Source organism: Mus caroli, chromosome 2 (assembly GCF_900094665.2).
Source record: "Mus caroli chromosome 2, CAROLI_EIJ_v1.1, whole genome shotgun sequence".
NCBI classification, from domain to species: domain Eukaryota; kingdom Metazoa; phylum Chordata; class Mammalia; order Rodentia; family Muridae; genus Mus; species Mus caroli.
In genome coordinates this window covers 85,008,101-85,022,132 of record NC_034571.1, presented here as the reverse complement: position 1 = coordinate 85,022,132, position 14,032 = coordinate 85,008,101, and the positions used below count along the sequence as shown (strand labels likewise).

The following is a 14,032-nucleotide window of genomic DNA, read 5'->3' as shown; positions in this document are numbered from 1 at the left end:
AAAAAAAAAAAAAAAAAAAAAAAAAAAAAAAAAAGCTATGCAGTGGTTCACACCTTTATTCCTAGCATTCAGAGGCAGAGAGATTGATATGAGTTTGAGACCACCCTGATCTACAGAGTGAGTTCTACACAGAGAAACCCTGACTCAAAACAAGAAGCTGGGAGTATTTATAACCAAGTAGGTCCCTGGACCTCATTGGTCAGCCAGCCTAGTCTAGTCAGTGAGCTCTAAGCTTTAGGGGGATGCCCTTTCTTAAAAAATAAGCTGAGGGCCAAAGAAATGGCTCAGAGGATCACACACCTAAAAGACTTGAGTTTGAGTCCCCAGAACCCATGTAAAGTGATGCACAATAACTCCCGTCTGTAACCCCAGTGCTTTTGCAGCAAGAGAGGCAGTGGAGGTAGGAGAATCCCAGGAAGTTAATGGGCTGCCCAACCATGTACATAGCAACAAACACCAGCACTGTCTATATACACGCACTGTATGCACATGAATCATACACATTGAATAATGTGGAAAATGACCTAGGAAGACATCTGATCTCCCTGGGTTCACAGTTACATGAACATACGTTGCTCACATACACTGAGGAGGGATAATTTCAGAGGCCTGGCATCTTATTGGCATACTCAGAGCCCAGTCTCCAGTGCTGTGATTAGTCATGGGTCACCACTGCTGGGCTGCTTTTGTGTATTTTTAAAACATTTACTTATTTAGTGGGGGTGGCAGCACATGTGGAGGTCACAGGATGCCCTGATTTTTTACAGTGCTCACACATTTTCTTGGTGCTGTACGTATCCTGTCCCTCTGAGCTACTTCTGATTAGGGCTCCTCCCCTCCTCCATGTCATGCTTCCCTGCTGCCTTCCATATGTGGTGTCTCTTCATCCCCTTACCTCATTTTCTTACCTTATTCAGCCAATAGTGCAGTAACAGGAAAAGCCAGGCTGTGTCTAGTTCTAGGCTTTTTCCTTTTGCATGGCTGAACACTGAACCCAGGGTCTTGGGCATACTAATCAGGCATGTGCTGCACTCTGTCTGTAACTAAGTACATCTGCAGCAGCCCTCTAGCTTTAGATCTTTTTGAGGGGTGGGGATCTATGACTCAGTCCAGCCTCAGTCACAGAGATTCTCCTGCCTCAGACTTTCAAGTTCTTCCATTATAGCCATAATGGTGCACAGGAAGACCCCACAAATCCACAGGGACTCTGAGGCAGAAAAAGTTTCATACCCTTGGAGCTGGAGTGACAGGCAATTGTGAGCTGCATGTGGACTGGGAACTCAAGCGTGGCAAGTGCTCTTAACTGTTGAGCCTTCAGCTCCTACTGTCTTAGGTCTTCCCAGTGATAATGGGCCATGGGTCTGAAGCTGTATGATGTGTCAGCTTAGGTAGGTTGGTTGGTTGGTTGGTTGGTTTGTTTGTTTGGTGTTCCAGACAGGATTTCTCTGTGTGGTCCTGACTGTCTTGGAACTCAGAGATCTGCCTGCCTCTGCCTCAAGAGTGCTGGGATTAAATATGTATGCCACCACCATCTGGCCGGTTTAGTCTTTTTTTTTTTTTTTTTTTTTTTTTGAGATAGGACCTCTGTGTGTAGCCATGGCTGTCCTGGCACTATGTAGTTCATTCTGGCCGTGATCACCTCCTGATTGCTGGGACTAAAGTTGAGCACTCTCATACTTGGCCTAAATTTACTCTCTTCAGCCACTGACTGTAATCTGAGATCAGTTTTTGCTGTTGCCTTTTAAGGTGTGTGATTGGGTAAGGAGTAAGTATGCTAACAAAAAGTAAAGAGCTGAAGGTATGGTGTGGCAGGGGAGTCAACAAGGTTGGCAGCATGTGAAAAGTAAAGGCCAGTATGGAATCCTATACACTAGCTCATTGTGTGACCAAATGGATAATATGTCTGGATGTAGAGTGACAGAGCCTGGGACGAGTACTAAACAGAAGCCAAGGGGAAGGGACAGGGCCTGGATCTGCACCTAGGAATCTGCACCTAGGCTGGTGCAGAGTGGGGGTAGGGACAGGGCCTGGAGGAATCTGCACCTAGGCTGGCGCAGAGTGGGCTCCTCGGTCATCAGCCCTAACTTTTGCTTCTGCAGCTACGTTACGACGATGAGGTGAAGCGGGTAGTGGCTGAACCAGTGGAGCTGGCACAAGAATTCCGCAAGTTTGACCTGAACAGCCCCTGGGAGGCTTTCCCTGCCTATCGCCAGCCTCCTGAGAGTCTCAAGCTCGAAGCTGGAGACAAGAAGCCTGAAACCAAGTAACTTCAAAAGCATGTAGATCCTAGAGGAAAAGGCCTCACCTAAGGTTGTCTGTAAATAAACTCCAATGGACATTCTCTCTTCCTCTGTGGTGGTTTGTTTTTCTTTTTTAGTTTTTTTTTTTTTTCTCTCAAGACAGGTCTTCTGTAGCACTTGGCTATCCTGGAACTCCATCTGTAGACCAGGCTGGCCTCAGACTCAGAGATGTACCTCTCTCTGTGTCCCGAGTACTGGGATTAGTCATGGGTCACCACTGCTGGGCTGCTTTTGTGGGTTTGTTTGTTTTTGGTTTTTGTTTTTTGTTTTTCGAGACAAGGTTTCTCTGTGTAGCCCTGGCTGTCCTGGAACTCACTTTGTAGAGCAGGCTGACCTCGAACTCAGAAATTTGCCTGCCTCTGCCTCCCCAAGTGCTGGGATTAAAGGCGTGCTGCTTTTGTGTATTTTTAGAACATTTATTTAGTGGGGATGGCAGCACATGTGGAGGTCAGAGGATGATATTCAGGCATGCTTCTCTCCTACCATTTGAGTTCTAGGAATCCAACTCAGGTCATTGGGCTTGGCAGCTGGTGCTCCTATCTGCTAGGCCACTCCCCTCCTTACAGTCACTTGTGCTGATAACGATACTAACTCAGGAGAGGGCAGGTGCAGGACAGTGGTGGTGGTCCCTGCCAAAACCGTCTATTTAATGGGACTATATGTCACAGTTACAGACATTGTGATCTGTGGGCCTGAATATGTTTCACGGAGGCTCTGAATCTGTAATTCAGTTTTCATAGTCCTTAAGAATAGCTATGGCATAGTCTCTAGTGACAACTGGAGGGCCTTGAAACTGAAGAAAGCCCTTATCTCAGCAGACTGTGTGGAGGCAGCTGATAGATCCAGGGGCCTGAGTGGAGCCAGGAAGACCCCAATTTATTGTACTCCCACCTAAACATCCATAGGGTTCTATAAGCCAAGTGTAAGAGCCACTTACTCTTAGGCTAAAGGAATCTTCCCGGTTTCTGGTCTAAAGCTAAGAGGTTGTTAGCAAGTACATTTATCAGAGCTGTGGAAAGAAAAAAAACACTTGGGAGCTACAGGTCCATGTCCGCCTAATAGACAGTGCTCCCTTCTCCAGTGGCCCCGTCTGTTTCCTCTGTGACGTGCATCCCATGGGTACTCCTGGTCCTACCACTCTGCAGCTGGAGAACTGTACTGCAGCTGATGCTTTTGGCAGCAGAGGAGCCCTGGAGGCTGGGCTGGGTGTCAGGTTGACTAAGTGGCTGACAGCTCTGTAGTAAGATGTTTTCAGTGTGAGAACAGTTAAGATAGCATTGCTGCCTGAGATGTATATCCCTTGGAAGGGTCAAGCTGGAGCTGTTTCCTTATTAAATATTGAGTAAGAACAAACATGCTGTTATTGCCAAAACTGAAGAGTCCCCAACTCTTGGGGGTGAAAATAGCCCCTAAGAGGTGAATGAGGCCATAGCCAGCTCCTCTCTCATCAGCACTGAAGACTGACACATAAAGTAATGCAGAGTAGCCTGCAGTAGGAAAATTGGAGCTGTGGCAGGCAGATGAAGGAGCAGAGAGCTGGAAGGTGGGATTGGGGCGGGGGGCTAGTCAGAGAACATGGCTGGGACACTGCAGTTGCTTTTCTTTCTTTTTTTCTTTTTTTTTTTTTTTTTTTTTTTTGAGACAGGGTTTCTCTGTGTAGCCCTGGCTGTCCTGGAACTCACTCTGTAGACCAGGCTGGCCTCGAACTCAGACTGCCTTTGCCTCCCGAGTGCTAGGATTGAAGGTGCGTGCAACCACGCCCTGTGTGACACTGCAGTTTCTGCTTGGTCTAGTGGTAGCCATTGGTCTTCTTCCTTGGGTGACTTCTGGCCAGGATAATGAAGGACCAGGGGCTTCATGGTGGGTGGCTAGAAGTCAAGAAAATGCTGATTGATGGGTGAAGGCAGGTACAGTTGGCTCTTTGAGCCTCACATGCAGAGGGACTGTGTGGGCCTGGTGGGTGCCAAATTGCAATGTTGATGGTGTGGGAAGCCTGTGGGGGTTAGTGTCAGTGCTTGCTGTTGTCCTGGAACTCTACTGGGGTAGTGTGCAAGTTACAGAAGTCATGTTAGGTATTTGCCAAGAGGGGACTTGGGCTTGGTACTCACTGGGCTAAGAGTCATGCCTGAAGGGTGACTGTCAACATGCATGTATGTGCATTTGGAACAGGGGAAATGGTATCCACGTACTTTTCTGCTAACAGTGTCTACTGGACAGCAGAAGGGCATTTCTGGGAGCCCAGGTGCTCGTTGTGGAGGACAGCAGGGATCTGGTTCCTCTCTACTGCCCTAGAGCAGTCCATGGACAGCACCACTGAAGGAGGTGGCCTGCAGACGCCAAGGACCTGGACATGATGCTGCAGGTCATTTTTCCTAGCATGAACCACAGGGTTGGAGGGTCCAGGCATCCCAAGTTTAGGGTTTGGAAGGGGGCTAAGAAGGGTGGACCTGTTCAGGGTGGGGAATAGACAACATGTGTTCCACTTCCAGCTTATAGCCTCCCCAACTCCATGCCCACACTCCTCCCATACCTGGTCCCTAAGGACAGCCCACCCCTAGAATAGCTCCCCTTGCATCTGCTCTAGGCTGGGCTAGAATTGGACCGTCCATCGACTCAGGCTCCTCCTGCAGTACCACATGCCCAGGGATTTGGACTGTGCTCAGCAACGGCTGTGGCAACTCCACAATCTTGAGAAAGGGCCCCTCCTTAGCCCTTGGGCTTTCAAGCATCTGTTCCTTACAGGCCTTGCCCTGTGTCTACTGACTCCATAGGGCTAGTGAGACTGAGGAAAGGGGTCATTGGACCTAGGCCTTTGACCTCCTGGCACAGGAAACACTCTGGGGCCTGTGCAAGGATGTCTGTCCCCAGGGCCAGCATCTTTCTCTGGTATCCTGGGCTTCCATCCTTGACCTAGCCTCTGACCCTTCTCTTTCACTTGATGGTTTCTATTCTCTTTTCCCTTTCCCTGTCCTGGGCAAGTGCTCTATCTAGCCCCTGGTCCTAACTCTTCAGATCTCTGGGCCTGTCTTAGCCCCTGGCTCCTGACCGCCCGCCCCGCCCCCCCCCCCATGTTTATTCCTATCTGATCTTGTTTCCTACACTTAGCTAAGGCCTGGGGCTAGGCACAGTGCAGTGGTTACATGCATGTGTGTCCAGAGACCAGGGATGAAAAGTCTGTCCAATACATGCTGAAAAGCTGGGCAGTGGTGGCGCACGCCTTTAATCCCAGCACTCGGGAGGCAGAGGCAGGCAGATTTCTGAGTTCGAGGCCAGCCTGGTCTACAGGGCTATACAGAGAAACCCTGTCTCAAACAACAACAATCCCAGCACTCGGAAGGCAGAGACAGGTGGATTTCTGAGTTCGAGGCCAGCCTGATCTACAGGGCTATACAGAGAAACCCTGTCTCAAACAACAACAACAAACGACGACAACAACAACAAAAAAACATGCTGAAAGAAAAGCTGTCCCCAGAGTAAATTTGTGTCAGGTCCTCTAATTCCTGTCTTGGCAGTGCTATGAAATACAGGAATCCTGTATGCTTGTCACCCAGTCCTAATATTCTCATGAGACTGCTAAGTCCCCTTGTAGACTGGGAATAAAGACTGGATTTCAATGGCAGGAGGAGTAAAGGGGCAAGGTGGAGAAACATTACCTGTTTGTGGAGAGGAAAGAAAAAACAAGCCTCACACAGACATCTCAGAGTTTGGCTCAGACAGTATAGGATACGTGTTGCCCTGATTATGTGTCGCTGTTTTGGCCTCCCACAGTCCCTCTCATTTTTGTGTCTAGGACCACTTACTCTAACTTGTGTTCTCAGCAGATCTCCTCATTCTGGGAGGGCAGGAGGCAGGACAACCAGCTATCAGCCCTTCATCTCAGTCCTATGCCCTACTGAAAGAAGGGACATGCTGTTGTGTTCCTAGGGGGTTACAGTAGTAAAATGATGTTCCCTCTCACAGAAAGGCATAATCTGGGCCCAAAGAAGAATGTCATTGGTCTCTGAAGAAAAGTCAAACAGAGGGATGCACTGGACAGACATGAAGAAGCCCACTTGAATTTAGAAGACTATGCTTCAGATTCCTACCTTCTCACTCTCGAAAGGCCTGACCCCCATCTAGGTCTTATGGGCTGTCCTAGTCAGTGCAGTGCGGTCCTGTCCAGTACCGGGGAGGGGAGCACAGGAAAAGGCATCACAGTCATGACACAGGGTAGGGCCATAAGGCTGACAGGCAGCCCCACTTTATTGGCAGAGTCCAGGCCTGCTGAGCAGGCAGTCATGCTCGGACCGGTGGGGCATTCGGGCCGCGGTCCCGGCTCGGCATGCATGCCCCACGGCTCTCCCGGGCTCCTCCAAACAGAGGCTCAGAGCTCTGGGGGCTTGAGGGCCAGCGGGCCTGCGGCGGCGAGGTCAGGGTACACCAGGAAGCCGGAGAAAGTGATGTACTTGCCGTGGTTGCTGTAGGCGCCATAGCCATCGTGATCGTGGCTAAGCAGCCAGACGGCGTCGCCGCGCCGCAGCGGCAGCATCACGCTCTGACTCTGCATCTCACGGCGCCTCGAAGCGCCGTCGTCGTAAATCATGGCCTGCACCTCGTCGCGGTTCTTCATCAGCTTCACCGACAGCGTCTTGCGCGGCAGCTTGCCCAGCGTGAAAGAGAAGAAATAGGCTCCCGGCAGGCGGCAGCGGAACACGCCGGCCGCCGCGTCGAAGTCGCCACCTATGTTTACCAGCTCGGTGTCGAAGGCCAACGGCCGGTGGCGCGGGCCGGGGGCAGCGTCCGAGCCCACCAGGCTGCGCGTGCGCGCCGCGGAGAAGGCCGAGCGCGGCTCCGGGGCCGCGGGGCCGCGCGCAGGCGCGTCGGCGTCGGCGTCCGCGTACACCAGGTAGCCGCTGAAGGTGGCGCCGGGCGCGCCGAGCGCGTACTGCGGAGCGCCGTGCAGCCGCAGCCACACCGTGTCGCCGTAGTCGAGCTGCAGCATGGCGCTCTGGCTGGCCGCGCGCCGCGCGCCTGGCCGCCGCTGCTCGTCGAAAGCCAGCGCCTGCACCTCGTCGCGGTTGCGCACCAGCATCACCGACAGGCTCTTGTGCGGGGCCTTGCCGGCCGTGAAGGAGAAGAAGTAGGCGCCCGGCACGCGACAGCGGAACCGCCCGGTGGCTGCGTCGAAGTCACCCCCGATGTTCACGTACACCTTGTCGAAGGTCACCGCCATCTCCGACGTGCCCTCCAGCGGCGTGGTGCGAGCCGCCGAGAAGGCTGACCGCAGCTCCGAGGAGCCAGGGCCAGCCGGGCCCAGTGCCCAGCAGGCCGCCGGGCCTAGGAAGCCCAGCAAGAGCAGCAGCATGGCACCTAGGAGGGGAGAGAAGACCCGGGCAGGGGAGAGGGTTGGACAGTGGCCGCCTTACCTGTCATCTCTTCCTAGCCTTGCTCTTGACCCATGACTTGCTTTCTGTTTTCCTTCCGGCTTAGACTGGTTTAGTATTTCTCACTTAGCGAGTCTCATTGTCACCGGGAGGGCTTATCACAGCACCCAGATTCGCCCTTCACCCTCGAATTTGTTCTGAGTCTGGGATGGGGCTGGAGAATTTGGATTCTTAGTGGTCTGATTAACTGGTTCAGAGGGTTTTTGTTTGTTTGTTTGTTTGTTTTTTGTTTTAAAGAACTACTGGATTAAACCAGTAATTCTCCAAACTTGTGTCTTTAAGTATGAGAGAGTCTTGTGTCTTTAAGTATGAGAGAATTTTTTTGCAAATAAGACCTGACACATGTGCCACAGACATGTTGAAATGTCTTGGTTAGGGCTGGAGAGATGGCTCAGCGGGTAAGAGCACTGACTGCTCTTCCAAAGATCCTGAGTTCAAATCCCAGCAACCACATGGTGGCTCACAACCATCCATAATGATATTTGACTCCCTCTTCTGGGGCTATTGGAAGACAGCTACAGTGTAATTACATATAACAAATAAATAAATCTTTTTTTTTTTTTTTTGGTTTTTTCGAGACAGGGTTTCTCTATGTAGCCCTGGCTGTCCTGGCACTCACTTTGTAGACCAGGCTGGCCTCGAACTCAGAAATCCGCCTGCCTCTGCCTCCCGAGTGCTGGGATTAAAGGCGTGCGCCACCACGCCCGGCAAATAAATCTTTTAAAAAGAAGAAGAAGGAGGAGGAGAAAAGAAAAAGAAGAAGCTGGGTGTGGTGGCGCACGCCTTTAATCCCAGCACTCGGAGGCAGAGGCAGGCAGATTTCTGAGTTTGAGGCCAGCCTGGTCTACAAAGTGAGTTCCAGGACAGCCAGGGATACACAGAGGAATCCTGTCTCGAAAAAAAAACAAAGAAAGAAAAGAAAGAAATGTCCTGGTTAATGCCCTGTCCTCTCTCCTCAGCCCTCTCCCCTTTCTGGGTGTTGAGGAGGTCTCAGTTTCTAACAGCCAGCACTCCCTCTGCACTTTCCTGGGGCTTTTCTCTGCTCCTTGGCCTGCCCTTCACAGCAGACACTGGCTCTTGTGTCCATTTCCACCATGACAGTGTTTTTAGTCTTATCTGGGGATGAATGGAGAGAGCTGCTCTCTAACCACTTTCCTGACCTCTGCTCCACTGAAGGGTCCACCAGGATCTCTGGACTCCCCTGGGGTCCTTCCTGAACCGCAGAGGTCCAGCCAAGCTTTAAGTTAGTGCTTCCCCTATGAAATGAATGAGGTAAGGAGGGACTGGAGAGATGGCTTAGCAGTTAAGAGTTTAGCTGCCATCCAGAGGACCCAAGTTTGATTTCCTAGCACCACAGGGAAGTAAGCAGCCATCTATAACTCTAGATCCGATACCCTCTTCTGGTCTCCATTGGCAGCAGGCACACATGTGGTTCACAAATATACATACAAGCAAAACACCCATATACATACATTTCTTTTAATTATTCAGGGAGATATGGATAACTCCCTTTGTCCCTTTGTGCTTGGAGGCTGGCTGGCTCCTGTGGGAAGGAGAGAGTCATGGCTACTGAGGCTTGGGAGGACAAAATAAAACTCTGGTAGTGCTGTGGCAGGATGGTGAGGTCATCAGCTTCATTGGGGAGTGGCAGACACTTAGACCTAGATATGGGACTCTCGGAATGAACTGCAGGCACTCTGACACTGAGTCATGCCCCGGTCACCTTAGGCAATTTTTTTTGTTTAACTCTCTGAGTAAGGCTTCATCCGTGTAAATGCCATAATGGAGGGCCACACAAACTGGTGCTAAGCATACACCACCCAGACAGCAATTGTGAACATGGTCTGTACTGGGACAGACCTAGAGACGACTGTTCTTTACCCCTGGGAAAAGCGATATGGTCAGGTTCTTGACATGACAAAGTTAGAGTCTCAGTAAATGGAGAGCTTGGAGAAGCATTATCCAGTCCCTGGAGTCACTAATGCTGGGATTCTGTCATGCTTTAATGTGGGCTCCAAGGTGGAGGCAGGCAGGCAGGCAGGAAGCTAGAGACAGACAACTTGGGGCGAGAGCTTTTCCAGGAAGTACCCTGAAAGTATGTGTAGCCTTGAGTCTTTTGCAGATTCCGGGGGTTGAGGGGCTGCTGAGAGCGGCCAGGTCCAGCTGTGCAGCTGTGGCGCACTCCTGGATGTTCACCTGCAGTCCACCCCCCAGCTGTCAGAGTAAACTGCACTGCCATATAATTCTCACAAGAAAGACCTCAAGTCCAGCTGAACGCTGACTCCTTCCATACTTTTCTGACGCTCACAAAGTGTCCTATGGGTTATGGGGTGAGGGTAGGGAGGAGGGAAAGGGTCCATCCGTAGTGGTGAGAATTACACCTGAGAAGTGTCCCGTCCACTCTGTTTCTTCATACAAAGCTCTTTTGGACATATAGATAGCCCTCTCCCATTTTATGGATGAGAAGTCTGGTGTCTAAATGAGGGGTACACGTTTTGGCTCAAGGTCATCCACTGAACTCTTAGCCTTAAACAGAGGGTTTGTTCTTTTTTTTTTTTTTCCATTTCAAATCAGTGCGTTTCTCTACCAGCTCTCCCTCTTACACAAAGGTCAATGTGTTTCCCGCCTCAGTGACCCCTTTTGCAAAACCAGAAGAGACAAGGGAGCGAAGGAGCAAGCAAACAAAGGCAAGCACAGCCTCTGTCATTTGTTTGCTGAGAGGTGGGAGCTCTCCCTCTGCCCTGCAGCTTTCCTGGCAGGTCTTCGCTCGAAGCTCCTGCCCACCTCATCCTTTGCCACCTCCCCTCCAAGTCAGATGAACCCACCAGTGCCAAAGGTTCTTATGTGTCCAATACCCTTCCTACCTTCCGTACTCCACTGCACATGTCCCTGAACCCTGGATCCTTTCCTCTAACAATTCCATTCCCCAGCAGGTCAGAGGAGGATGTTAAGGCGTCAGGTGGGTCTCAGAGCTCCAGGAAAGGAAATGGCTGCACAAAGCTCTGTCCAGGTGAAGCTCAAAAATAGTCATCTTCAAAGAGGAAAACTGGGGCAGAGCTGGATAGACCCAGAGCCATAGAACCAATGGAGAAGAAGGTGCAGCGATGTCAGATTAAGGGCATCTCCAAGCCCCTAGCGTCTTGTTCCCATATCCCAGTTAACACTGCTTTCAAGCCGTGCCAGAAACCCCTGTATCTTCCTTGAAAGTCCGCATCCTTCCAAGAATGTGAGCCCCACTTTTACAGAAGCAGTCAATGAACCCCTTCTCGTGGGGAAAAATGCCCCATTAAGGGGTCCCCTCAAGCCCCTTTTCTATTATCCCTGCCCTCCACCCCTCCATTTGAAGTAAAAGCCCCTGTGCCTCTTTCATGAAAAAAGCGCCCAGGTCCTCCTTTCCAGGAAAAGGGACCGGGTCCCTCGTGCCTCCCGCCGCCCCCGCTCGCATAGAAAAGAAGCCTGCGCCCCCGCCTCCTCCGGGCTGCCCTCACCTGGCTGGTGGCGGGCGGGTCGGCTATCCTGCTCCGTGAGGACGCCGGGCTACACACTGGTCGCCCGCGCTGCGGCTTGACCGGGCCTCCAGGGGTTGGCGGGGGGTTTAGCCGGCGACGAGTGGGGACCCCGGCAAGGGAGGCGTGAGCAAGTGGGAAGGACAGCAGAAGCTGAAGCGGAGAAACGCAAGGGCGGGGAGCAGGGGAGGCGGAGGGGAGAGCGGAGGACGAGGGAGGGGCGCCGAGCAGTCGGGCCTGGGGCACCGCACCGAGCCTGCGCTGAGCATGGGACCCTTCCTCATTCCTGGATCCTGAGCCTTACCCCCCGGGTGCCGCGCGCAGGCGTCATTGATCCAAGTTAGCAGGTGGGGAAACCGAGGCCGCTAGAGAGGCCACCTTAGGGTGGCCCAAGGCATCCTACAGACCAGCTTTCTGGTTTGTGTAGGGAGAGAGGACCCGGGCAAGGCACGGACTGGGCTGCAAGCAAGGACAGTAGGAGGTGAGGTTTTGTATGGGACAGATGTCCAGGCTGAGTGGCCTTGGGGGAAGGTCTGAGGGAAGAGAATGATAAATAGGTCAATGTCCTTAGTAAAGTAAGAGGTGAAAATGCCCCACTTTTCCTTCCTCACTTCTGAGTCTGCAAATACCCCTCCCCCTGCACCTCGTGCATGTGCTAGCAAGGCTGGAGGAAGGACAAAGCTGCAGACATCAGCACATCAGCTTGAGACCCTCTGAGAAGAACAAAGAAGGTGCAGGATCCTTGAGACGTACTGAATTTTTCTTTTCTGGAAAAGGTTGAGAAGGGCAATGGGAGGTCCCCGTGTGGGACATGGACTTTCTGGGGAGCTATGCCCACACTCGCAGGAGTCCAACAACACCTCAGGGGCTGAGATCAGCATCTCCTCCACCCCCACCCCCACCCCCCTCACCCTCACAGGCTCACAGAAGCCCTGGACCTCAGGAGCTTTCCTTCTGGAATTCTCCACATACCTGGCCCCAGTTACTGGAGTATAAATTACCCATGGAGAAGTGATGAGCTTGGGAAGTTCCTCCAGGCTGTTGGGTACAAGGAGGCACAAGGCAAAGAGTCTGCCTAGCCCTTGCCAGATCACAAATGTCTCCTTCTCCTTGAAAGCTGGGGAGGGGGCACTCCAATGGGCAGGGCACTGAGGGTGGGATGAGTCCCACAGGGAAAGGCCAGGAGCCATCCTGTGACACCTGTGGCCCTCCTTAGGCATTGGACCTCTTATTCAGGGCAGGAAGGTGTGGGAGGGAGAGAGGCAGGACATTTGAATCCCAACTGGGGCTGGAAGACATTTGACACTTAATATGGAAGAACTCTCAACAAAGGAATCAGGGTGGGCTGGTGATAACATGGCAGCCAGCAGGGCCTTGGGAAGGGAGAGGCCAGGGAAGGCATGATGGGGTGCTGGTGGGTGTGGGGGTAGTTAGGAGTGGAAGAGCCACAGATATACCAGATAGGAAGTTAGGAATCGTCAGGGCTCAGAGAAAAGGGCCCAGGCTAGGCTGTAGTCTTTGCTTGCTCCTACCTGATTCAAACTGCAAGTGCTGGCAGTGCTGTCCCCTCTCACCCAGGATGCCTCCCTAGCCTGGATGTTACCTGCACACATTTTGGCCCCAACTGCCATTTGCATCTCTCTCCTGGAGCATTCTTGACTGTGCAGTTAAATAAGGCCAGAGTAATGGAGAGCTAGAACCCTCTAGCAACCCTCAACTAATGAGGGGTAGGGGCTGGGAGTGAATACTGCAGCTTCCTGGCTCCTCAGGAGGAGCTTCCTATATCCGGTTCCAAGATGTGTTCTAGGAGAATTAAGAAACCCTTTTAGAGGCTGGAGAGATAGTTCAGGGATCAGGAGCACTGGCTGCCCTTTCAAAGGACCCGAGTTCAATTCTCAGCACCCACATGGCAGGTCACATCTGTCTATAAATCTAGTTTCAGTGGAACTGACACCCTCACACATACTACAAGCAGGTAGAACACCAATGAACATAAAATAAAACAATAATTAAAAGAAAGAAACGCCTTTAGTGACAACTTAGTAACATCTGCATGCTTTAGTTTCCTTCTTTCCTTTCAGGACCCACCTGTTTCCTGGGATTACCTCTTAAATAACTATTCAAACTCAAATTCATTCATTCTGTGTGTGTGTGTGTGTGTGTGTGTGTGTGTAAATTTCAAAAGATTCTATTGTGTCATGTGATGTTTTTCTGGAAGCTGTCTGGTGAAAGGACATGTGAGGTTTTGCTGGAGCAATGATTGAGAGAACACTTGATGTTTGGAAAGAGTCTACCTCTAACCCGACAGACAGTAGATGAGGCTCTGGCATTGGTTTGCCTTGCTTTCTTTGCTGATCTTCATTTGTTGTAACTTCTCAGAGAGTAATGCACTAAAGAGGTTCTGGTGGTGATCTAGCTGCTTGTTGCTGCTTCATGGGACGCGTGCCCAACGGCAGAGCCTTGACGTTTCTTCTGGATTGAGCCGCTGCTGATTCGTGGTTGGTGTGTTGCTGGTGGACTGGCTTGCTGACAATGAAGACTGGAATCTCTCCCAAAGAACTATTGTTAAAGGAGTCCCTAACCCCTGTTTCCTATTTACCTTTCTTTCCCCTTCCTCTGGTAGGTTGTGGGCTAAAAGGAAGGTTGAAGTGTTATTAGTTTTTGAAAAATATAAGCCTACTTTCTTCTCTTCTTCTCTTCTTCTCTTTCTCTTCTCTTCTCTTCTCTTCTCTTCTCTTCTCTTCTCTTCTCTTCTCTTCTCTTCTCTTCTCTTCTCTTCTCTTCTCTTCTCTTCTTCTCTTTC

At 51.3% G+C, this 14,032-nt stretch overlaps 3 protein-coding genes across 4 annotated transcripts in view; 2 read left to right on the top strand and 1 right to left on the bottom strand.

The window, feature by feature from the left end:
* The window catches only part of Ndufs3 (NADH:ubiquinone oxidoreductase core subunit S3), a 9,651-nt gene extending 7,303 nt beyond the window's left edge, over positions 1–2,348 (top strand). Inside the window, exon 7 of the mRNA XM_021152446.2 lies at positions 2,100–2,348. Within this exon, the coding sequence (XP_021008105.1) occupies positions 2,100–2,267 (168 nt within the window). The 3' untranslated portion in view covers positions 2,268–2,348. The remainder of the gene's footprint in view (positions 1–2,099) is intronic.
* Positions 2,349–3,415: 1,067 nt separating this feature from the next.
* On the top strand, positions 3,416–5,291 carry Fam180b (family with sequence similarity 180 member B). The gene is given in 6 exon segments (XM_021178668.1): positions 3,416–3,506; positions 4,037–4,160; positions 4,504–4,643; positions 4,646–4,689; positions 4,895–5,050; positions 5,052–5,291. Coding segments are annotated over 6 exon segments (795 nt in total).
* A 1,211-nt stretch (positions 5,292–6,502) lies between these two features.
* On the bottom strand, positions 6,503–11,649 carry C1qtnf4 (C1q and TNF related 4). Of its 2 annotated transcripts, XM_029468637.1 has the most exons (3): positions 11,212–11,649; positions 10,588–10,780; positions 6,511–7,649 (listed from the first exon to the last, which is right to left on the bottom strand). In XM_029468637.1, exon 3 carries the CDS (start codon positions 7,642–7,644, stop codon positions 6,664–6,666), a length of 981 nt encoding a protein of 326 aa, XP_029324497.1. In that variant the 5' UTR covers positions 7,645–7,649; positions 10,588–10,780; positions 11,212–11,649; the 3' UTR covers positions 6,511–6,663. The 2 variants fall into 2 exon arrangements, with proteins under 2 accessions (XP_021011612.1, XP_029324497.1); XM_021155953.2 differs by lacking the exon at positions 10,588–10,780 and having other exon boundaries at positions 6,503–7,649; positions 11,212–11,648.
* Between the last annotated feature and the right edge of the window lie 2,383 nt (positions 11,650–14,032).

Coding starts and splice junctions, on each gene's coding strand:
- C1qtnf4 (XM_029468637.1), bottom strand. CDS start 7,644: ATGCTGCTGCTCTTGCTGGGCTTCCTAGGCCCGGCGGCCTGCTGGGCA.